At 44.8% G+C, this 24275-nt stretch overlaps 1 protein-coding gene across 1 annotated transcript in view; it reads right to left on the bottom strand.

Annotated features, from left to right (window-relative positions):
* The window catches only part of LOC138983211 (uncharacterized), a 28270-nt gene extending 10110 nt beyond the window's left edge, over positions 1-18160 (bottom strand). Inside the window, exons 1-7 of the mRNA XM_070356623.1 lie at positions 18039-18160; positions 16219-16345; positions 15454-15513; positions 14947-15093; positions 12385-13978; positions 10371-10634; positions 9474-9629 (exon numbers count right to left, since the gene is read on the bottom strand). Coding sequence (XP_070212724.1) covers positions 9474-9629; positions 10371-10634; positions 12385-13978; positions 14947-15093; positions 15454-15513; positions 16219-16345; positions 18039-18160 — 2470 coding nt within the window. The remainder of the gene's footprint in view (positions 1-9473; positions 9630-10370; positions 10635-12384; positions 13979-14946; positions 15094-15453; positions 15514-16218; positions 16346-18038) is intronic.
* Between the last annotated feature and the right edge of the window lie 6115 nt (positions 18161-24275).

Below are 24275 nucleotides of genomic sequence, written 5' to 3'. Positions count from 1 at the left end.
TCTATTTTTGCTGATGGTTTACAATGTGATATTGAGTTTTCATCTTCATGTTTATGATTTTTCTTTCTTTTTGAATCAGTGAAAATCAATTAGTGCGGATATCAAGAAACATTTCCAACGATAGGCCGTGTCCAACGTACCGACAACATTTCACTTTTTAGAACACCAAGTATGCCAAGTTCTAGTTCTCTGGGCTCTTCCTTTTAATCTTAAAATGTCCAATAAATGCAATGAACTTTTTCAATCGAAGAATTAGATTCTTTATAAAATAATCGTCTTGTTCTTCTTTGATGAAATGATGAATCCATTTCTGTTACGTTATTGAAAACTACGAGACTTTTAAACATGTAACATGAATGTACTGCTATGTTTCATCCACGTCTGTTCTTGCACTTTTAAAAGTTTATGCTTCGTCACGTAATGTCATTTATGAACGACTTTTTGTGGAGAAATATTTACTACCATGCGCTGTGGCTTTCTACGTGAATGGTTTGCCACGAGCTTTGAAGTTGATTTACCGTACGGGTCTATAATGATGGAATGCAACAGTTTTATGCGTATGATAATGAGTACGCCATGCGTAAAGCCTTAGTAGCTATGTGAACTCAAAACCAGGGGAATGCTATATGCATTCAACATTAATCATTGTCGACTTACAAAGTACAAGCCCAGAGAATTATGAGTTGACGCGAACATGACAGGTTGTGAAAGCCAGCCTGTAATAAAAAAGAAACGGGTCAAATAATCCGACCTCCGTGTCAAAACTTATTCATTCACAGCTCTTGTGATCCGCCATACGTTCGGGAGACCGTACAAGGGGACAGTACGTTTCTTCATCATCTTCTTCTTCTTCTTCTTCTTCTTCTTCTTCTTCTTCTTCTTCTTCTTCTTCTCTCTCTCTCTCTCTCTCTCTCTCTTTCTCTTTCTCTCTCTCTCTCTCTCTCTCTCTCTCTCTCTCTCTCTCTCTCTCTCTCTCTCTCTCTCTCTCTCTCTCTCTCTCTCTCTCTCTCTCTCTTTCTGTCTCTGTCTCTCTCTCTCTCTCTCTCTCTCTCTCTCTCTCTCTCTCTCTCTCTCTCTCTCTCTCTCTCTCTCTCTCTCTCTCTCTCTCTTTTGTAAGCTAAGTCTTCAGTTAATTTGAGCTGGTTAATTCAGTTTTGCACAATTTCGACAAAACCTAATCGGAAAGAAGCGGAAAACACGCGACTTTCACCAAAAGCAATAGGTCTTGAGAGTGTACTGTTGGTACGTTGTATGTTTGTGGTTGCATCTTTGTCCCTTGTCCGCCTAATCACTCGTTTACTTAAAATTACGTTTACATTCGTTTCCGTGTAAACGATCACGTACGCCAACTCAGATCCGCCTGGGACTTTAGGTTTGACAGGAGCATCCTCCCATTTGAACACAACATTCTTTTGAACAGTCTAGCTCCTTCCTGTGAAGAGTAGAACCTTTCTTTTTATATTTAGTCAAGTTTTGACTAAATATTTTAACATCGAGGGGGAATCGAAACGAGGGTCGTGGTGTATGTGCGTGCGTGTGTGTGTGTGTGTGCGTGTGTGTGTGTGTGTGTGTGTAGAGCGATTCAGACTAAACTACTGGACCGATCTTTATAAAATTTGACATGAGAGTTCCTGGGTATGAAATCCCCGAACGTTTTTTTCATTTTTTTGATAAATGTCTTTGATGACGTCATATCCGGCTTTTCGTGAAAGTTGAGGCGGCACTGTCACGCCCTCATTTTTCAACCAAATTGGTTCAAATTTTGGTCAAGTAATCTTCGACGAAGCCCGGGGTTCGGTATTGCATTTCAGCGTGGTGGCTTAAAAATTAATTAATGACTTTGGTCATTAAAAATCTGAAAATTGTAAAAAAAAATAAAAATTTATAAAACGATCCAAATTTACGTTTATCTTATTCTCCATCATTTGCTGATTCCAAAAACATATAAATATGTTATATTCGGATTAAAAACAAGCTCTGAAAATTAAATATATAAAAATTATTATCAAAATTTTTTTTGGGAAATCAATTTAAGTGTGAGTTTAGATAGAGCGGACAGCGTCAGATAAACTCTATTTAAACGAGACAGATTAGCCGCGGGTGGAGGAGGAGGATGTTAGATACTTGAGGTAGGCCTAAAGGGATCAGTGTTGGCAGGTAGGGAAGAGAGGGTAGTAAAGCAGGATATCAACACTTAGGCCCGTAATTAGAAAGAGAGGGGAGAGAGGACTTGTGAAAGTCAAGGAGAATAGCCCAGCCGCAATGTCCATGTTGCCGGGGGGCTTGCACGTGTGATGCATCAGCGGGGGTCTATAAGAACGGGAGAGCAACACATTGTGGTCAGTCCTTACCAGCGCGGCGCAGCGGGCATATGCCAACTATTTCTTACTGCAATATGGACTTCGAATTTGGAGCGTGGGCAACAGATCTGCCTTTAACGGTGGTTAAAGTTCTCCAGGATGAGGAGTTGAACACCCTCAATGTGCTGAGAAATGCGACTGCCCAGGATTTGGAGGGCCTGGGTCTCAAGCGTGGCCACTACGTAGCGCTGAGAGTAGCAGTGGCGGCCCTGCAAAAGCGAAGCGGGGGAGGGCCACTATCCCAGCGGGTGACTGAGGAAAAAAGCGTGGAACCACTCCAGGGACTGTTAGGCGGCTTGTCACTGCAGCCAACAGGTGAGACCTCCTATCTTTCCATTCTGGATTTTGTGCCGGGGTCGATGGCGGCCGAGGAAGAGGTGACACTCGGGGGAGGTGTCATCCTAAAACTCAACCAGAGACCAAAACTTGACAAAGTCTCCCCCTGCCACTGGATTGTGGCAAACGCACGCATCATGGCGAAGTTGAGTGCTGAGAAGCCCGGGTTTGACTCGACCGCCTACCTCCGGTACACAGAGATGATAGGCGAGCTGGGGGCCAGATACTTGTGGCAGTCGGTGCTTCTGTACGACGACGAGTACAGAAGGCGCCAGTCGTCCAGCGGATTCAAGTGGGGAACCCCCAACCCCCACCTGTCCACGGTGATCCTGCGGGACCGGCTCCAGCATGGCGTCCAAGACAACAAGGGCGGCAAGGCTACGACGGCCAGCGGCGGTTCCCGGCGACCAGCGGGACCCAACGGGAAGGAAGTGTGCTTATTGTATACCAACAAAGGCGACTGTCCCTATGGGTCCCGCTGCAGATTCCTCCACGTCTGCGACACCTGCGGCATGGGCCACCCCGGCAAGGACCACAAAGTGACAGCTACCACCTCCCCAGCCTAGGACACAGCGCAACGAATTGCCGACAAAACGGTAGGCCCCACCTTCAACAGCCCGTTCCCTCAGCTAGATTCCAATAAGTGCGAATTTCTCGGAAATAGTGATTCCATTAATGCTAAATCTCAAATGTGGCACGAGGTGCTAGAAGGCGATCACGACAAAACCTTTTTATTAGATGGCATAAGAAACGGTTTCCGTGTAACAGAAGAGAGTAGGGCAGGCGTACTAGACGTAGAGCAAACAAACCATAGGTCATCGAACGAACACCATAAAGCTGTGGAAAAAGAGCTATTAGATCAGATAGAAAAAGGTTATTACATTGTAGCTAGTAGAAAACCAACTGTGGTAAGCGCTATCGCTGCGATTCCCAAGGATGATGGCAGCATCAGGTTGATCCATGACGCTAGCAAACCCACAGGTAGGGCAATGAACGACTATTCTATACCCGAGTCAGCTAAATTTCAAACCGTATCTGACGCGTGCGCCCTAGCGAAGACAGGGTATTGGTGTGCAAAAGTAGACTTGCAGTCCGCCTATCGGTCAGTATGCATCAGTCCGGACGATTATTGTATGACTGGGCTGAAATGGCATTTCACAGGTGAAAAGAAACCTACTTATCTCTTTGACAGTCGGCTGCCTTTTGGCAGCAACGTAGGGCCATCACACTTCCATCGCCTGTCGCAAGCTATTCGCAGATGCATGGCACGGAAAGGCATGCCAGGTGTGTTAGCGTATATTGATGATTTTCTTCTGGTAGCAGCTACCAGACAAGAGTGCAATGACATGTTACTGTCTTTAATTAGATTATTGAGGGAACTGGGTTTCAACATTAGCTGGAAGAAGGTGGTGGGGCCTACTCAACGTATCACGTTTCTCGGTGTCGACATCGACACGCGAAACAACACCCTGTCACTTGGAAGTGACAAGTTGCAGCAACTGCGGCAGCGACTCCTCCAGATCCGAGGAAAGAAGCGCGCGACAAAAACTCAGCTACAAAGCATAGCGGGGTCCCTTAATTGGGCCTGTCAGGCTGTCAGAGGAGGAAAATTCTTTCTGCGGCGGATACTGGACACGATTAAACCCCTTCAGCAGCAGCGACACAAAGCGAAACTATCTGGCGAATTTCATAAGGATGTACAATGGTGGCTTTCTTTTATGCATGTATTTAACGGCACAGTATATTATTTTCACAATGCAAAACAGCATGTTCATGTAGATGCATGTAATATTGCAGCGGGTGCCTTTTGGCAAGGTGACTGGCAGTACACCATCTTTGAAAAAGACATGCAGGCAGCAAAGGAGCTACATATTAACTATAAAGAAGTGTGCGCTGTGGTGCAAGCAGTGACACGATGGGCTCCGATGTGGTGCGGACAAGAAGTGATTATTCATACCGATAGTACTGTCGCAAAAGCTATCATTAATAAGGGCAGATCGACTAATAAGTATGTGAACAGTCTGCTCCGTAAAATGGCGTGGGAATGTGCAAAAGTGAACTGCAAAATCGCGGCGATACATGTGGCTGGTAGTGTAAACATCATGGCTGACACAATTTCCCGCCTCCATGAGCCCAGACGGCGCGAAGACTTAGTGCGTCTGTTGACATTCTGGCACCGGGGGAGACCCCCCGACATCAACCTGTGTGACCATATGTCTGACCAAGCCCTGTTGTTCCTTGTTTTTCAGACCAGCAGCCCCCATTAGGGGCGCAACTGACGGCAGAAGTGTTGGATTACAGAGCAAGTGCCTTTTCTGATAACACTAGGAAGACTTACCGCATCCACCTTACCTCGTATTTACGTTTCTGTGGGGAGATGGACATAATGCCAGTGCCTGTGAACGAGCAGACTGTTGCGCAATACGCAGCGTACCTAGCCCGAGGTTTGAAACCGTCCTCCATCAAGCAATACATCAACATTACTACGCATTCTTCATCTTGAAAGCGGCTTGCTGCACCCATTCAGGGACTCGTGGTACGTCCAGACAACACTTAAGGGCATCAAAAAATGCAAGGGGTGTGCCACTGATAAGCCAACCCCAATCACCCCTGAATTACTACACATAATAAAAAGCCAGCTGGACCTTGAGTGTAGGCAAGATATTGTGTTCTGGGCTGCGTGTTTGGTGCTTTTTTCGGAGTTCTCCGGAGATCGAACTTGTTTCAGGACAACGGGAACTTCGATCCTTGTAAGCAGCTCACAAGAGACCAGGTGGTTATTCTGGGTACGGGCATGTCAATAACGCTCCAATGGAGCAAAACGATTCAGCGTAAAGAGCGCTCTGTTGAAATTAAGCTCCCGGCAATGTCACTCCATCCCTTGTGTCCAGTGTCTGCCGTGACCGCTGTGTTACCTTTGTTGGGGCCGATGGACCCCAAGGCGCAGGTCTTCCCGATGAAAGGATCAGACTTTAATAAGAAACTGCGCTTGACTACCGCTGTTGCTGGGGGAAACTTCTCCAGCCACAGCTTTCGGCGGGGTGGTGCCGCGTGGGCGTTGAGTTGTGGTGTGCCGGGGGAAATTGTCAAGGTGATGGGGGATTGGAAAAGCAACGCGTACTTAGGCTACTTAGACCAGCTGCCACAAAAGATCATCTTACAGATCACATGTAGCCCAGGCAACTCCTTCATGTATAACATCACAACAATCCTAAACCTCCCACCTCTAACCTAGTATACTGTCTTTAGTTGGGCTGAATAACGAGTAGTACCTCTAATTTGGGACTTATCACTGCACAATGATATCTCTCATTGTCAGATGGTATTCTCTTGAATAAACTGCCCTCGTTATTTGCCCAAATCAATACATGACTTGGCTATGTGTGATGTATGTGCGCACGAGAGTGATTGCGTGTGTGTCAGGTGTATGTGAGTGTGTGCGCACGCAGGTGTGTGAGTATAACTGTAAGTAATAAGAGGGAGAGAAAGAGGAGTGTCATTTCTTTGGGATTATCGTGTGCTCTTGATTTGCGCCGGGGGCGGGCGATAAGTGAGTAGTTTAAAAACACTTTCATCTTATTTCTTGTCGGTTCCTGATTCCAAAAATATATAGATATGATATGTTTGGATTAAAAACACGCTCAGAAAGTTAAAACGAAGAGAGGTACAGAAAAGCGTGCTATCCTTCTCAGCGCAACGAATACCCCGCTCTTCTTGTCAATTCCACGGGCACTGCCTTTGCCACGGGCGGTGGAGTGACGATGCTACGAGTATACGGTCTTGCTGCGTTCAGTTTCATTCTGTGAGTTCGACAGCTACTTGACTAAATATTGTATTTTCGCCTTACGCGACTTGTTATATTTAGTCAAGTTTTGACTAAATATTTTAACATCGAGGGGGAATCGAAACGAGGGTCGTGGTGTATGTGCGTGCGTGTGTGTGTGTGTGCGTGTGTGTGTGTGTGTGTGTGTGTAGAGCGATTCAGACTAAACTACTGGACCGATCTTTATAAAATTTGACATGAGAGTTCCTGGGTATGAAATCCCCGAACGTTTTTTTCATTTTTTTGATAAATGTCTTTGATGACGTCATATCCGGCTTTTCGTGAAAGTTGAGGCGGCACTGTCACGCCCTCATTTTTCAACCAAATTGGTTCAAATTTTGGTCAAGTAATCTTCGACGAAGCCCGGGGTTCGGTATTGCATTTCAGCGTGGTGGCTTAAAAATTAATTAATGACTTTGGTCATTAAAAATCTGAAAATTGTAAAAAAAAATAGAAATTTATAAAACGATCCAAATTTACGTTTATCTTATTCTCCATTATTTGCTGATTCCAAAAACATATAAATATGTTATATTCGGATTAAAAACAAGCTCTGAAAATTAAATATATAAAAATTATTATCAAAATTTTTTTTTGGAAATCAATTTAAAAACACTTTCCTCTTATTCCTTGTCGGTTCCTGATTCCAAAAATATATAGATATGATATGTTTGGATTAAAAACACGCTCAGAAAGTTAAAACGAAGAGAGGTACAGAAAAGCGTGCTATCCTTCTCAGCGCAACGAATACCCCGCTCTTCTTGTCAATTCCACGGGCACTGCCTTTGCCACGGGCGGTGGAGTGACGATGCTACGAGTATACGGTCTTGCTGCGTTCAGTTTCATTCTGTGAGTTCGACAGCTACTTGACTAAATATTGTATTTTCGCCTTACGCGACTTGTTATATTTAGTCAAGTTTTGACTAAATATTTTAACATCGAGGGGGAATCGAAACGAGGGTCGTGGTGTATGTGCGTGTGTGCGTATGTGTGTGTGTGTGTGTGTGTGTGTAGAGCGATTCAGACTAAACTACTGGACCGATCTTTATGAAATTTGACATGAGAGTTCCTGGGTATGAAATCCCCGAACGTTTTTTTCATTTTTTTGATAAATGTCTTTAATGACGTCATATCCGGCTTTTCGTGAAAGTTGAGGCGGCACTGTCACGCCCTCATTTTTCACCCAAATTGGTTCAAATTTTGGTCAAGTAATCTTCGACGAAGCCCGGACTTCGGTATTGCATTTCAGCTTGGTGGCTTAAAAATTAATTAATGACTTTGGTCATTAAAAAAAATCGGAAAATTGTAAAAAAAAAATAAAAACTTATAAAACGATCCCAATTTACGTTCATCTTATTCTCCATCATTTGCTGATTCCAAAAACATATAAATATGTTATATTCGGATTAAAATCAAGCTCTGAAAATTAAATATATAAAAATTATTATCAAAATTAAATTGTCCAAATCAATTTAAAAACACTTTCATCTTATTCCTTGTCGGTTCCTGATTCCAAAAACATATAGATATGATATGTTTGGATTAAAAACACGCTCAGAAAGTTAAAACAAAGAGAGGTACAGAAAAGCGTGCTATCCTTCTTAGCGCAACTACTACCCCGCTCTTCTTGTCAATTTCACTGCCTTTGCCATGAGCGGTGGCCTGACGATGCTACGAGTAAAATGGCATTGCGTTCAGTTTCATTCTGTGAGTTCGACAGCTACTTGACTAAATATTGTATTTTCGCCTTACGCGACTTGTTTTTATATTAATTTTGCAGATCAAATCAAACTTCAACCCCCCCCCCTCCCCCCCTCCTCCCTCCCCCCCCTCCTCCTCCCTCCCCCCCCCCCCCCCCCCCCCCCCAAAAAAAAAAGTGTCGACCTACCGACCCTTTTTTTTCTCCGTGTCAACGTAAACGACTTTTTTTTAGGCCTATCCTGTGTCCTTCACGTACATGGTACAAAAAAAGGAAGAAACAAGTCGCGTAAGGCGAAAATACAATATTTAGTCAAGTAGCTGTCGAACTCACAGAATGAAACTGAACGCAATGCCATTTTTCAGCAAGACCGTATACTCGTAGAATCGTCAGTCCACCGCTCATGGCAAAGGCAGTGAAATTGACAAGAAGAGCGGGGTAGTAGTTGCGCTAAGAAGGATAGCACGCTTTTCTGTACCTCTCTTTGTTTTAACTTTCTGAGCGTGTTTTTAATCCAAACATATCATATCTATATGTTTTTGGAATCAGGAACCGACAAGGAATAAGATGAAAGTGGTTTTAAATTGATTTGAACAATTTAATATTGATAATAATTTTTATATATTTAATTTTCAGAGCTTGTTTTTAATCCGAATATAACATATTTATATGTTTTTGGAATCAGCAAATGATGGAGAATAAGATAAACGTAAATTTGGATCGTTTTATAAATTTTTATTTTTTTTTACAATTTTCAGATTTTTAATGACCAAAGTCATTAATTAATTTTTAAGCCACCAAGCTGAAATGCAATACCGAAGTCCGGGCTTCGTCGAAGATTACTTGACCAAAATTTGAACCAATTTGGTTGAAAAATGAGGGCGTGACAGTGCCGCCTCAACTTTCACGAAAAGCCGGATATGACGTCATCAAAGACATTTATCAAAAAAATGAAAAAAACGTTCGGGGATTTCATACCCAGGAACTCTCATGTCAAATTTCATAAAGATCGGTCCAGTAGTTTAGTCTGAATCGCTCTACACACACACACACACACAGACACACAGACACACAGACACACGCACATACACCACGACCCTCGTTTCGATTCCCCCTCGATGTTAAAATATTTAGTCAAAACTTGACTAAATATAAAAAAAAGAGCCGACTTACCGACCCTGATGGGTTTTTTTTTTATTTTTTTTTTTTTTTCTCGGCTGTGTCATCGGAAACAACTTTTTTTGTTTTGCCTTACCAGTATCTTTGACGTAGACAGTGAAGGGGGTCCTGGTGGGCGTGGCATACTTGTCCATCACCTGACGGATGGCGCTGGCACGGTAAAGGCTGAAGCAGCCAGGGCAGCACATCACCGAGCCGATCACGTTCTGGGCGCTCTTGATCATCCAGAAATCTGTCACACGCCATCAACGGTAAAATCAATGTTCTGTTATTTTCTGTACTCTTGATCATCCGTACATTTTTCTTTTTTCATTTTTTTTTTCATTTAGAAACCTGTTACACACCATCAACGGTAAAATCAGTATTCTGTCATCTTCTGTAATCTTGATCATCCAGAAATCTGTCGCACGCCATCAACGGTAAAAGCAATGTTCTGTCTTCTTCTGTTCACTCAGTCTTGTTCTCCGTGAGATATTGTACATTTCGGCAAAGCAAAAGAATCGAAACGTGCAACTTGTTTTTAAATGAAGACTATAAAAATAATTGTAATGATTGTTCAGGGCTGAGCCTAGTGTATGAAAGGGAGGGGCTTCCAAGATCAGGCAAAGGTACAGGGGCTAGGCAGGGGGTGGGGGGTTCTGAGGGTATGTTGGGCCTCTCCGTTAGAAATAAAGGTACATTTACACGCTATCGCTCGATTCTCTGTTGCTACATAACTGCACTCGCCTCTTGACGCAAGACCCTGCACTAGTTGAATGATTCTATGGCTAAAACAAATTTAAACTAACAGGAATTGGGCTTTACACTAAGAAAAATCAAATGCTCAAGCAGATATTGTATGCCTTTTAATGCATTTTGCAACTTTGAGGGAAATATTTGTTCTTTGCCAAAACAAAATCCACATGCTTAAACTCATTTTACCTTGAGTTTTCAACAGGCAATGAAAAGAACAACCTTCTATTACTGTACATACCTTTGGCGTATTCAAAGATCTGATGCCAGACGATACTGGAACAGTGTTTCCCGATCGGATGCGTTCTACCACACGCCGCTCCCAGGCGTCGGTCACTGTTACACATGCGCAGAAGTTCAGCAACTGCTTCCGGTTCAAAGTCCATATCGGCGTCAGTGGCTAGGATGTAGGTGTGGTCATCGTTGACCGCTTCCTCCTGGTCAAACTTGAACTCGTACATCGTGTTGTTTCTCCGCAGGCCCTCTCTGCTATCCGGCTCCTTTTCTGACAAGAATAAAAGCATTCGGCTAGAAACACAGTGATCGCACTAGCTACTTAAACAGCCAGTATTGTCTTAGGCTAAAATATGGTGAATAACGGAAGCCCGACCGAACATTGTATTCACCAGCCTGCAAACAAATGTAAGTACACAGAGACAATTCATATCTAGGCTCCATACTACGGAAAATGACATGTGCGCGAGTCATGTCAAGGGAAAGAAGTCGCGTAAGGCGAAAATACAATATTTAGTCAAGTAGCTGTCGAACTCACAGAATGAAACTGAACGCAATGCCATTTTTCAGCAAGACCGTATACTCGTAGCATCGTCAGTCCACCGCTCATGGCAAAGGCAGTGAAATTGACAAGAAGAGCGGGGTAGTAGTTGCGCTAAGAAGGATAGCACGCGTTTCTGTACCTCTCTTTGTTTTAACTTTCTGAGCGTGTTTTTAATCCAAACATAGCATATCTATATGTTTTTGGAATCAGGAACCGACAAGGAATAAGATGAAAGTGTTTTTAAATTGATTTCGACAATTTAATTTTGATAAAAATTTATATATATTTAATTTTCAGAGCTTGTTTTTAATCCGAATATAACATATTTATATGTTTTTGGAATCAGCAAATGATGGAGAATAAGATAAACGTAAATTTGGATCGTTTTATAAATTTTTATTTTTTTTTACAATTTTCAGATTTTTAATGACCAAAGTCATTAACTAATTTTTAAGCCACCAAGCTCAAATGCAATACCGAAGTCCGGGCTTTGTCGAAGATTACTTGACCAAAATTTCAACCAATTTGGTTGAAAAATGAGGGCGTGACAGTGCCGCCTCAACTTTCACGAAAAGCCGGATATGACGTCATCAAAGACATTTATCCAAAAAATGAAAAAAACGTTCGGGGATTTCATACCCAGGAACTCTCATGTCAAATTTCATAAAGATCGGTCCAGTAGTTTAGTCTGAATCGCTCTACACACACACACACACACACACACACACACGCACAGACACACATACACCACGACCCTCGTTTCGATTCCCCCTCGATGTTAAAATATTTAGTCAAAACTTGACTAAATATAATAATCACGGAAAGAAAAAAGCATTTTGTATTATCTTCACCGACGGCAAAGAAACTAAATTACCCGACCTACTTTTTTTGTATCATGTTACCCTAATCCGACTTGGGAGGGGGGGGGGGGGGCGGTGGCAGAAGAATACTTGACCATACGTCGGTCAATAGGTCATGGTAGCCAGGCAAAATACAGCGCAGTAACGTAGCAAATGTAATCCGACACGAAAACTTACTTGTCACTGCAATTAAAACCAGTCGGTCTGACCAGTGACGATTTCTTTGCCGATTTTAATATAAAACCCGGGACTGGGGGGGGGGGGGGGGGTACGGCCAATGCTTGGTTACTGAGAATACTAAAACATTCATGAAAATTGAGAAATCGTTGTCGTCCTGGTCTTCAAGATTACTTCCCTAACCTGACATGCAACAAACAAGTCAAATCGTTCATCAAAAGCGGCTAAGGTAAGCACAACGCTAACCGATTGGAATTCTAATCTCATGTTTATTTGCCCATTGTATGTTGACTAAATTTGTTTTATTTTTGTTGGACTATTTTGATTCCAAATATATATGACAACATTCAAAAACATAAAATCTTTAACTTTCTGCGAAAGTGTGATTCCAATCATGCTGTGGGGTGCTTGGATTTCAAACAATGTTACCATTAACATACCTGTGTTCAAGATGAGGTCAGACTGCGCACCGTTGTTGACCTGATCTACGATGATGTCATCGCCGACCAGTCCTGTCTCTGGCAGGATGGCTTCCTCTGGGGAAACCCTCAGACTGCCGCTGTCGCTGGAGTTGTCGCTGGCAGAGGGCGTGACGTCATCCAGAGACACGACTGTGCCTGAGGGGGGCATGCAGAAGCGGGGCGTGAAGGTGGAGAGGGTGGGGTAGCCCACTCCCCCCACCTTGTGCTTGGAGGAGTGGAAGGCAGCGCCTCCGTCCTGCGAACAGCCGCTGTCGTTGATGTAGTAGACGTTTGCATCGCCGCGACGTGCGAGCTGCAGGTTGGGGGAACCTTCGTCCTGCGTCCACAAGGCCTTGCGGAAGTTCATGATGTAGTTGATGTACATGCACTGACTCCACCGCTTCTTCGGCTTGACCTTGGTCGGGTCCTTGAGGTGGACGAAGAGCGGCATGCCCCCGGGCAGGAAGGTGGTCAGCTGCAGGCCGAAGGGCGTGGTCAGGCAGCGCGACTCCGCCGGGTCCATGCCCAGGCGACTAACCATCAGCCCCACCAGCTGCTCGGCAAACTCGCTCAGCTTGCTGCCGTTGATGCCGTTGTCCATGAAGATGTGCGCCTCCAGGTAGACGTCCTGCAGCGCCTCTCCCCCCGACAGTCTCTGCAGGCTGAACAGCAGTCGCTCCATCTCGTAGTCGGCCTCGCGGTACATGGTGGTACACACGTACACGCGGCTCTTCTTGGCCTTCTCCGTCTGCTCCAGCGCGTCCTGGGGGCTGGCGCCCTCCCCGCAGTACGTCAGCAGACGCCGCTGGTCGGAGAAGCCGGCGCACCAGGCGTAGTCCAGCAGCAGGTCCTCGTAAGGCATGAAGAGGTAGGCGGGTTTGTGCAGTGCGTCCAGGGCCCTCAGGGCGTAGCTGGCGGCCCACACGGCGCCCAGGATCCCCCCGCTCAGCAGCATGGGCAGCAGCGGCCCGAAGTGGGTTAGCTCGTCCACGTGGTAGATGTGGGGGCCCAGGATGGCGACGCAGAGCGCCATGGCGCTGACCGTGGACAACAGGGAGGGCACGAGCATGCCGAGCAGCGGCTGGCAGAAGGTGAGGGCGAGGAAAGTGAGGCCGTGCGAGGCCACGCTGGACACCACGTTCATCAGCAGCGGCAGCAGCAGGCTCTGCCCGCCCAGGTCGCGGAAGTGGCGGAAGAAGTCGGCGATGACGCTGAGCAGCGAGTTGTGGGCGGGGCTGAAGGCCACCAGGTCCACGCCCACGAAGAAGAAGACGGCGAAGATCTTGATGATCGTGTACATGACGCCGAGCCGCCGGCAGTTGTGCGTCACCTCGCCGTCCACGCTGAAGGTGCGGAAGAGGACGCCCGGCGACCACATGACGGCGAGGAGCAGCAGGGAGCCGGCCAGCACCAGGCAGGACAGCCAGTGCAGCGTGCCAGACACGCACAGCACCAGGGCGGCGGCAGGGGGGCCCAGTGAACACAGCACGGCCAGCAACTGGCGGCCTCGCCCACACCGCGCCTCCTGCCTCCCTTTGTCGCTACTGCACATCCCCGTCATCCTATCTCCGCCCTGCGGGAACACAGACCGCATCATGAAGTACTTGTGGCATTATTCAACACACTGTTTATCACATCATTTTTTTTAATTTGAAGTTGTTGTTTTTGTTGTTGTTGGTTGTTGTTTGTGTGTGTGTGTGTGTGTTTTGTGTGTGTGTGTGTGTGTGTGTGTGTGTGTGTGTGTGTGTGTGTGTGTGTTTTGTGTGTGTGTGGTTTTTTTTTTGTTTTTTTTTTGGGGGGGGGGGCGATTTTAATCTCATGAAGTCGAAGATACATTTGATGTATTGTAATGTGGGTGCACCAGCAATGATTTATTCGAACATGTTCTGTAACAATGACTATTGATTGAATAAAATATGAATAAAGGAACCACCCCATGCTCTGTGTGTGTGCGTGTGTGTGCCTCTATGTGTGTGGGTGTGTGTGTGTGTGTGTATGTGCATGTGTGTGTGTGTGTGAGCGTGTGTGTGAGTGAGTGTGTGTGTGCGTGCGTACGTGCGTGCATGTTTGTGTGTGTGTGCGTGCGAGCGTGCGTGCGTGCGTGTGTGTATGTGTGTGGGTATGTGTTTGTGGGTGTGTGTCTGTCTGTGTGTGTGTGTGTACGCGCGAAAGTGTACGCATGTGTGTTTGTCCATGCATGTAAACGTAACTTCCGTTTGCGTAGTGCGATAACGCTTGTGTATATATACGTGTGCGTTGGGGTGTGTGTGTGTATGTGCGCGTGCGTGCAGGCTTTCTTGCGTGTGAGTGTGCGTGTGTGTGTGTGTGTGTGCGCGCGCGCGTGTGTGTGTGTGTGTGTGTGTGTGTGTGTGTGTGTGTGTGTGTGTGTGTGTGTGTATGTATGTATACCTGCATGTACTCTATACGTGTGTGTATGCATGCGAGCGTACGTGTGAGTGTACATGTCTTGTCTTTGTTGTTATTGTTGTGGTTCTTGTACTTGCTCTTGTTCTTGTTTTGTTTTTGTTTTCTTGTACTTACATGCGGGGAGGCGAGCCATGGCGCGACAGAGGACAGGGGCAGCACACCACTCATGGCGGGCAGCACGATGAAGACAGGTAGAGAGGGCGCCACCAGGCACGTGAACCACACCACACACGCTGCCTCCAGCACACTGCTCAGTACACCCTGCACATACAACAACCAGGCACGTGAACCACATCACACACGCTGCCTCCAGCACACTGCTCAGTTCACCTTGCACATACAACAACCAGGCACGTGAACCACATCACACACGCTGCCTCCAGCACACTGCTCAGTTCACCCTGCACATACAACAACCAGGCACGTGAACCACATCACACACGCTGCCTCCAGCACAATGCTCAGTTCACCTTGCACATACAACAACCAGGCACGTGAACCACATCACACACGCTGCCTCCAGCACACTGCTCAGTTCACCTTGCACATACAACAACCAGGCACGTGAACCACATCACACACGCTGCCTCCAGCACACTGCTCAGTTCACCCTGCACATACAACAACCAGGCACGTGAACCACATCACACACGCTGCCTCCAGCACACTGCTCAGTTCACCCTGCACATACAACAACCAGGCACGTGAACCACATCACACACGCTGCCTCCAGCACACTGCTCAGTTCACTCCGTTGTTAATTTTCTCGTACATATCAACCCAGGTAATCAACCTCAATCGTCACAGATGTTCAGCAAACAAGCAAGTATAGCTCATTTGAGACCCTTTGGTGTGTTAATTCACCTTTATTTCAAAAACTTAACATGTTTTGCTCTGTAATTCTCTCAAAGTCGATTCAAGACTAATCAGACTACTATGATTTTGCCAGTGACATAATTTGTGCGGCATGCATGCTAATTAGGTCATCTTATTGACTGCTAACAAACAGCAGAATAACACTCCTCGGCAAGGCCTCACAGTCAGCCATATCCCTTTTTTTTCCAACATCGAATTCCTTTCAAACGCATATTTCACACGTGCAAAGGACGGGTGGCCGCTGAATTTCACGTGGTTGCCTAGTAACCCAGTCGTGTTGAGAGCTGATAGAGGGAAGGGTCGGGTCAGCTATGGAATTTAGCCCATAGTAGTCTGTATAAAGACCTAATTAATATGCCTTCACACAAAAATACTTCATTTAAAAAAAGAAATGGTCCGCTTTCTAAAAATCGAATTATCAACAAATAGAAGCCTCTGGACTGAAAAACGTATTGCAATACAGATAAGAAAAATCAAGTTATACCAAGCTATCTCACACCATCTACTTACGAGCAGGATGTTGTGGAAGGGAGGCAAGGCCTTGTCCTGACACCTAGCGAGGAATGACACGTTCCATAGTCCATGCAGCAAGGCCAGCAGGTAGGGGCACACCAGCAGCACGAGCAGCGTGTTGTACCTGCACAACAGCACAATGCAAACAGGTTGTTCAACAGAGCTGTGTACTATTTTTGGACATACTCTTCTTCTTCTTCTTCTTCTTCGTCCATGGGCTGAAACTCCCACGTTCACTCATGATTTTGCATGAGTGGGTTTTTACGTGTATGGCCGTTTTTGCCCCCGCGCCATTCAGGCAGTATACGCCGATTTCGGGGGAAGCATGCTGGGTATTTTCGTGTTTCTATAGTATAACCCACCGAACTCTGACATGGATTACAGGATCTTTTCCGTGCGCACTTGATCTTGTGCTTGCGTGTACACACGAAGGGGGATAAGGCACTAGCAGGTCCGAACATAAGTTGACCTGGGAGATCGGAAAAATCTCCACCCTTAACCCACAAGGCAGCGCTTCACGCAACTTGTTTTCTTCTTCTTTAGTCAAGTTTTGACTAAATGTTTTAACGTAGAGGGGGAATCGAGACGAGGGTCGTGGTGTATGTGCGTGCGTGCGTGTGTGTGTGTGTGTGTGTGTGTGTCTGTCTGTCTGTGTGTGTGTGTAGAGCGATTCAGACTAAACTACTGGACCGATCTTTATGAAAATTGACATGAGAGTTCCTGGGTATGAAATCCCCAGACGTTTTTTTCTTTTTTTTGATAAATGTCTTTTATGACGTCATATCCGGCTTTTCGTGAAAGTTGAGGCGGCACTGTCACGCTCTCATTTTTCAACCAAATTGGTTGAAATTTTGGTCAAGTAATCTTCGACAAAGCCCGGACTTCGTATTGCATTTCATCTTGGTGGCTTAAAAATTAATTAATGACTTTGGTCATTAAAAATCTGAAAATTGTAAAAAAAAAATGAAAATTTATAAAACGATCCAAATTTACGTTCATCTTATTCTCCATCATTTTCTGATTCCAAAAACATATAAATATGTTATATTTGGATTAAAAACAAGCTCTGAAAATTAAATATATAAAAATTATTATCAAAATTAAATTGTCGAAATCAATTTAAAAACACTTTCATCTTATTCCTTGTCGGTTCCTGATTCCAAAAACATATAGATATGATATGTTTGGATTAAAAACACGCTCAGAAAGTTAAAACAAAAAAAGAGGAACAGAAAAGCGTGCTATCCTTCTTAGCTCAACTACTACCCCGCTCTTCTTGTCAATTTCACTGCCTTTGCCATGAGCGGTGGACTGACGATGCTACGAGTATACGGTCTTGCTGAAAAATGGCATTGCGTTCAGTTTCATTCTGTGAGTTCGACAGCTACTTGACTAAATGTTGTATTTTCGCCTTACGCGACTTGTTCTTCTTCTTCTTCTTCTTCTTCTTCTGCTTCTTCTGCGTTCATTGGCTGAAAATCCCTCGTACACTCGTGTTTTTGCACGAGTCGGTTTTTACGTGTATGACCGTTTTTACTTCGCCATTTAGGCAGCCATACACCGCTTTCAGGGGATGCCATTGCTATTATGAAAACAGTAGCAAAAGGGTCAACCACTGACACTTGTCGTCGTCTTTATTGCCTGTTGTTTATGTTGTTGTTGTTGTTGTTGTTGTTGTTGTTGTTGTTGTTGTTGTTGTTGTTGTTGTTGTTGTTGGGGTGGGTGTTTTTTTTGTGTCAGCGTGAAAAACACCATCGCCATCGTTATTTCCAAAACCAAAAGACTTCGCTAAATAATCCACCACCAACACTACTTACCCGGTAGTCAGGGAAATGTTTGGATCGCCGATAGCGCGCAGGGTCCAGATGTAGGAGGTCTTCTCCACGGTAAGGAAGGCCAGGACAGCCAGAAACAAGACAGTCACGAACACAGCCTGCATGATAAAACAAACCCGCCACAATGAATCACAGCATGCACAGTCAAGACAGTCAGGAACTCAGCCTGCACAAGAAACAAGACTATGACGTATGACTGATTTTAACATTTAAAAAAAAAAGCTTGCCAACAGCTGCACAAAAACGCGCGTGTCTATTTTCTTTTGAGGAGAAGAGTGGCTGGCTGTCTTACCCTCCATAGTTCCTTCATTGCACGGCGGGCCCGACCCTCCTGTCCTCCACGAGTGATTCCTTGCCGCGGATTCTGCACGACAAAACCCACTTTGCATGACATTCATATCTAATTAGACAAATTCCATCGCTTGTATACAATGCTTTACCTTTAAACCCTCACTCATAATTATTGAAAAGAAACCCTTTTGGGTTATGTGCTGCTTTTGTTTTTGCTTCTGCATTTTATTTGCCTGTGTATTCGTTGTCCACAAGATGCCTCCATAGGCGAAGTTCGACGTTGTCTTTGTCTGTGCAGTCTTGTTTATATATGAAGTCTTATATCGCGCGCGTATCTCCAGACTCGGACTCAAGGCGCAGGGATCTATTTATGCCGTGTGAGATGGAATTTTTTACACAATACATCACGCATTCACATCGACCAGCAGATCGCAGCCATTTCGGCGCATATCCTACTTTTCACGGCCTATTATTCCAAGTCACACGGGTATTTTGGTGGACATTTTTTATCTATGCCTATACAATTTTGCCAGGAAAGACCCTTTTGTCAATCGTGGGATCTTTAACGTGCACACCCCAATGTAGTCTTTGTGTTGGTGGGTACCGATTTCTTTTGTTTTTCAACTTTGTTTTCACCAGCAATCATCCTGTTGTTTAGATTTAGAATACGGTGCAGTTCTGCACCTCAAAGGTTTACCATCTAATAAGCCTTTTGGGGAAAGTTGTCTGAAGAATTGGACCATAAAAAGTTCAAACGACATTCGCTGTGCTGCGAGATAGACAGGTTGTTCAGAAAAACAAAGAAGTGTTTTGCTTTTATCTCAAAGCACGTATTAAAAACAAATGACACAGGCAATTATCTTTTGAGCGTGACGGTCTGAAATACGAGCTCTTCTCAGGGTGAAAGGTAGGACGGAAATCACAACAAAGTCAACGGCGGAAGCAGGCATGAAAATTCTCCGTAATTTCCGTATTTTCCGTATTTTTGAAAAAAATAAACCGTATTTTGTTTTATTTTCCGTATTTTTCCTTTTTTTTTTTTTTTTTTTTTTTTTTCCTAGTCATAGTTATAGTAAGATAGTTTTGGGGCCATGTTTGAATCCAATTTTAAGGCTCAGATAGCCCCAGATTGCACCAAATTGCACCCTTGAAAAAAAAAATTCTGGGGGGGCATGCCCCCGGACCCCCCTAGAAGTCTTGGGGCTTCGCGCCTGCGAAACTTGGCGCTACGCGCCTGCGAAACTTGGCGCTACGCGCCTTCAAACTTTGTTTTCAGTATTTTTTTTTTCTTCAGTTTTCATGCCTGGGAAGGAGGTAAAGAGAGGAGACATCACAGTCTCTGCTTCTTCTTCTTCTTCTCCTTCTGCGTTCGATTCCATGGCGCTTTATATCTTCAGGTCGGTGGCTGCCATGTTTGTTTGTTTGTTTGTTCATGGGCTGAAACTCCCACGGCTTTTACGTGTATGACCGTTTTTACCCCGCCATTTAGGCAGCCATACGCCGCTTTCGGAGGAAGCATGCTGGGTATTTTCGTGTTTCTATAACCCACCGTACTCTGACATGGATTACATGTACAGGATCTTTTTCGTGCGCACTTGGTCTTGTGCTTGCGTGTACACACGGGGGTGTCAGGACACCGAGGAGAGTCTGCACACAAAGCTGACTCTGAGAAATAAATCTCTCGCCGAACGTGGGGACGAACTCACGCTGACAGCGGCCAACTGGATACAAATCCAGCGCGCTACCGACTGAGCTACATCCCCGCCCTCTGGTGGCTGCCATGAAGTTCGCGAGCTTGGTGCCCAGGCTGGTGTCTTTTGGCCAGTAGTGCTGTCGTGTTGTCTCCAGGTGTGGGCATGTCTGTCAAATGTGCTCAGGGGTTTGCTCCTCTGAGCCGCACTCACATTTAGCTGTGTCGCTCAGTCCCGGCCCAGTTTCTTCAGGTGTTTTTTCAGCCCACATGTAGTGACCAGTGCGAAGACGAAGAATGGTGGTATGGCTTCTTCTGTCAAGTTTGTTGATTAGGTCTTCCTGTGGGTTGTAGTTGTTGTTCTTTGTCTTCCAAACTGTTTTAGATTTCCGTTTCAGAAGGGTCTTGGCTTCCACGTAGGAAGTGGAGATGTGGAACTGCGGAAGACCTGCTCCTTTCTTTGCGAGCATGTATGCACTCTCATTTCCGACAACACCAACATGCGCAGGAATCCACTGGAGCACAACCTGGTTGTTGTGGCACAGGGTGCTGAGGCGTTCATGGAGTAGCCTGGTGGGGAGGTCAGTGGGCCCAGACATGAGAGACTGGAGAGCAGACAAGGAGTCGGTGAGCAGCACAATGTTCCGTTGTTGGCGGAGAAATCAGTCTCCATCACCCAATTACAACCGTTTTAAATTTGAATAACGGGCGTTCAAACACTTATTTGGAAGTATTCCTAATGTGTGGTGACACAATTACAGCCCCCAACCCGAACTGTGTAGCTCTTTGGGCGATTGAAGACATTTTTTTATGCTCATCTACAATACTGAAACCTTACAGTGGGATGTGGTCACCGTAGCCCAAGCAATTTAGATACCATATCACTGATTTCGTTTGATTTTGGGGGGATTTTTTGTGTGGTTAGGACAACACGTCAGGAGAAGTCCACGGGTGGGGGCCTGTGTCCGTTGCATCGAAACAGAACCACTAATGAACATCGTCGAAGTGACTCAGCAGCAGTGCAGTGTCATGTTCTGATAGTTTGTCTGTCTTCCACAGAGACCTAACGCCCTTACCTGGAGTGTTTGTAACATCGGTAAGTCTGACAGCAGAATGAAATTCGGATGTGGATCGAGCAGCAGACGAGCGATATAAAAGCTAGGGACAGGTGTCGGGACAGCGAAACACACCACCACCACAACAACAACAACGACTGAGAAGAAAAAATAAAAATAAAATAAAATGCTCCACCTTTTCTCCTCTCTGAGCTGAGCTGAGCTGAGAGCGTTGCATATTTCGTGTTGTAAACCGTCCAAAAGAAATCAATGCAGGAAGCTAAAACGTTGGAGCGTGGCTTCTTCTAGTATGTTACTCGCGGACTTTCCTCGTTTTTAAGGAATGTCACCTATTTTAATCGAATCTGTACTTTTTTTTTAAATCACCGTATAACGCAAAACATGTAAACACAATTTACGAAAGTAGTGAAGCTTTTACTGTGTACCTTCATTCCCGTGAGACAAAAAGCCAGAGATCGTCCACTCTGGAGTCTCTCAAACGCAGAAATAACGTGTGCAACAAACAAGTACAGAAACGGAAATGAAAGCATAAACAAAACTCTTTTTTCTTGTTAAACTTTGTTCTCTATCGATTTTTTAGCCTCTCGTTATTGTATGTCTCCTATACCGTAAACTACCTTGTAAACGCCCACCCCCCTTTTGCACGGATTTTGCCCCAAAGTAGGGGGTGGGCGTTCACAAGGTACTGTGCCCTGTGCAGGATCAGTTCCTCGCTATATAAAAATAATGGTTTTGGGTCTCTTGGTATGAATATTTTAAAAGGATATGTTTCTGTGCAACAAATAGCCACCCTGTATGTATCTTTCTTGCGTTATGCGAGTGCCTAAACAGAATAACACATACAAATCAATCACACACAAAAAATCAGTGTTTTTTTCCTCAAATGCAAGCTGTAAAAGATGACTGAAAGTCTGCTTCGTAGTACCGCCGCTCACCGCAGTGAGAGTGAATGAACACCCATCAAATCAATCACACACACAAAAATCAGTGTTCTTTCCCTCAAATGCAAGCTGTAAAAGATGTCTGAAAGTCTGCTTCGTAGAACCGCCGCTCGCCGCAGTGAGAGTGAATGAACACCCATCAAATCAATCACACACACAAATCAGTGTTCTTTCCCTCAAATGCAAGCTGTAAAAGATGACTGAAAGTCTGCTTCGTAGAACCGCCGCTCACCGCAGTGAGAGTGAATGAACATCCATCCTTACAAACACAAAATGAATAGTCATTGTAGTCAGTCATTTTTACTGATACAGGCCATCTGGCGAATAAAAGGCTAAGGTGTTTAGAGAGCTAAAATCGTTTAGACAAAAGTCAAATTTAAGGGGCTAACTGTCCGTCAGGTCAAAGTGCCTATGTTGGACATGAGTTGGTTTATACGATTTGTTTGTTTGTTTGCTTAGGGCCACGAAGGGCCATAATTATCAGGGCGGTGCTGCTTTGACATATAACGTGCGCCACACACAAGACAGAAGTCGCAGCACAGGCTTCATGTCTCACCCAGTCACATTATTCTGACACCGGACCAACCAGTCCTAGCACTAACCCCATAATGCAGACGCCAGGCGGAACAGCCACTAGATTGCCAATTTTAAAGTCTTAGGTATGACCCGGCCGGGGTTCGAACCCACGACCTCCCGATCACGGGGCGGACGCCTTACCGCTAGGCCAACCGTGCCGGTCGCCTCTTCAATGTGCAGGACTGTACACACATTTAAAAAGTAATTAAACATGTTGACACCATTGATCCAAATGTTGGGGCTTGGCGTTTACTGGGTACTATACCTAAGGGCTATGCACAAAGTAGGACCCAAAGTAGGGGGTGAGCGCGCCGGGCGTTTACTCGATACTGGGCGTTTACACAGTAGTTTACGGTACATGTTAATTGCCTCGTGAACTTCTCACTCCAGAGTTGTCCAAGCCTGTATCAATATGTATGTCTCTGCCGGCTCATTGTAAAGGCACAGTTCGGCTCACCATCTTAGATCTAACCAGGATTTTACATGGAATAAGAACATCCCTCTGTTTGAACTCATACCAAAAATCAACATTCTCACTTCTTCCTGTGTCGAGTGATAATTTTTTATGAATTAATTTCATAAAACGCTACATGTATGTGTCCAGTAAGAAATAACTCATCAAAAAAGTCCAATTCTGCATAGAGAACGCCCAGGCGGTTGATTCTTGGTATATGACCAAGTGGAGGGATGGTCTTACCCGGTATAAACTCATGCCCAGATTTAAGATGGTGAGTCGAAGTGTTTACACGAGAATGTGCCTTTAAAATGTCTGGATTGACGATCCGTGACTTTCATTTGTTTTGAGCTGAGTTGTTCTCATTCATTAAACCCGTCCAACTAGGAGTAGGTATTGTCATAACACGTTTGAATGAAAGCAAACACAATATAAACACATTCATAATTTAGTCCGGTACTGTCGTCAAATTTATTTGATAGGTACATTTGCAACGCTGTTTCACAATCACACAAAATGATGATTTTTTTCTTCAAATTTACAGTGTGTATGGGCGGGTGCTTTTCTTAATTGCAATTGGTGATAGTTTATAACTGACGGCTGTGACCAAAATCGATCGTTTTGTTTCGTTTTCACTTTGCTTGTTGACATTGAGCAGACACACACACACACACACACACACACACACACACACACACACACACACACACATACACACACACACACACACACACACACACACACACATACACACACACACACACACACACACACACACACACACATACACACACACACACACACACACACACACACACACACACACACACACATACACACACATACACACACACACACACACACACACACACACACACACACACCACGACCCTCGTCTCGATTCCCCCTCTATGTTAAAACATTTAGTCAAAACTTGACTAAAATTTAATGTAAAAACAGAGAGAAAATAATTGAAATTATCAATTTTCAAGTAAAGAAGACTGTATACTATTTTGAAATCTCGAGGGCTAGTTATAGGTCATTTTCAGCAAGCTTCTTAATGAATGACTAAAACCGTCCTTTATCTTTTCTTTTCTTCTATTTGTTGAAGGTGGTCCATATTAGGGGACACAGAGATACTTCGAGTTTTTGCTATATTTTTGTGTTTGTGACAGACAACTCGGGGCCAAC

Source organism: Littorina saxatilis, linkage group LG12, assembly GCF_037325665.1.
Source record: "Littorina saxatilis isolate snail1 linkage group LG12, US_GU_Lsax_2.0, whole genome shotgun sequence".
In the NCBI taxonomy this organism is placed as follows: Eukaryota; Metazoa; Mollusca; class Gastropoda; order Littorinimorpha; family Littorinidae; genus Littorina; species Littorina saxatilis.
This window is presented reverse-complemented; position numbering and strand designations above follow the sequence as displayed.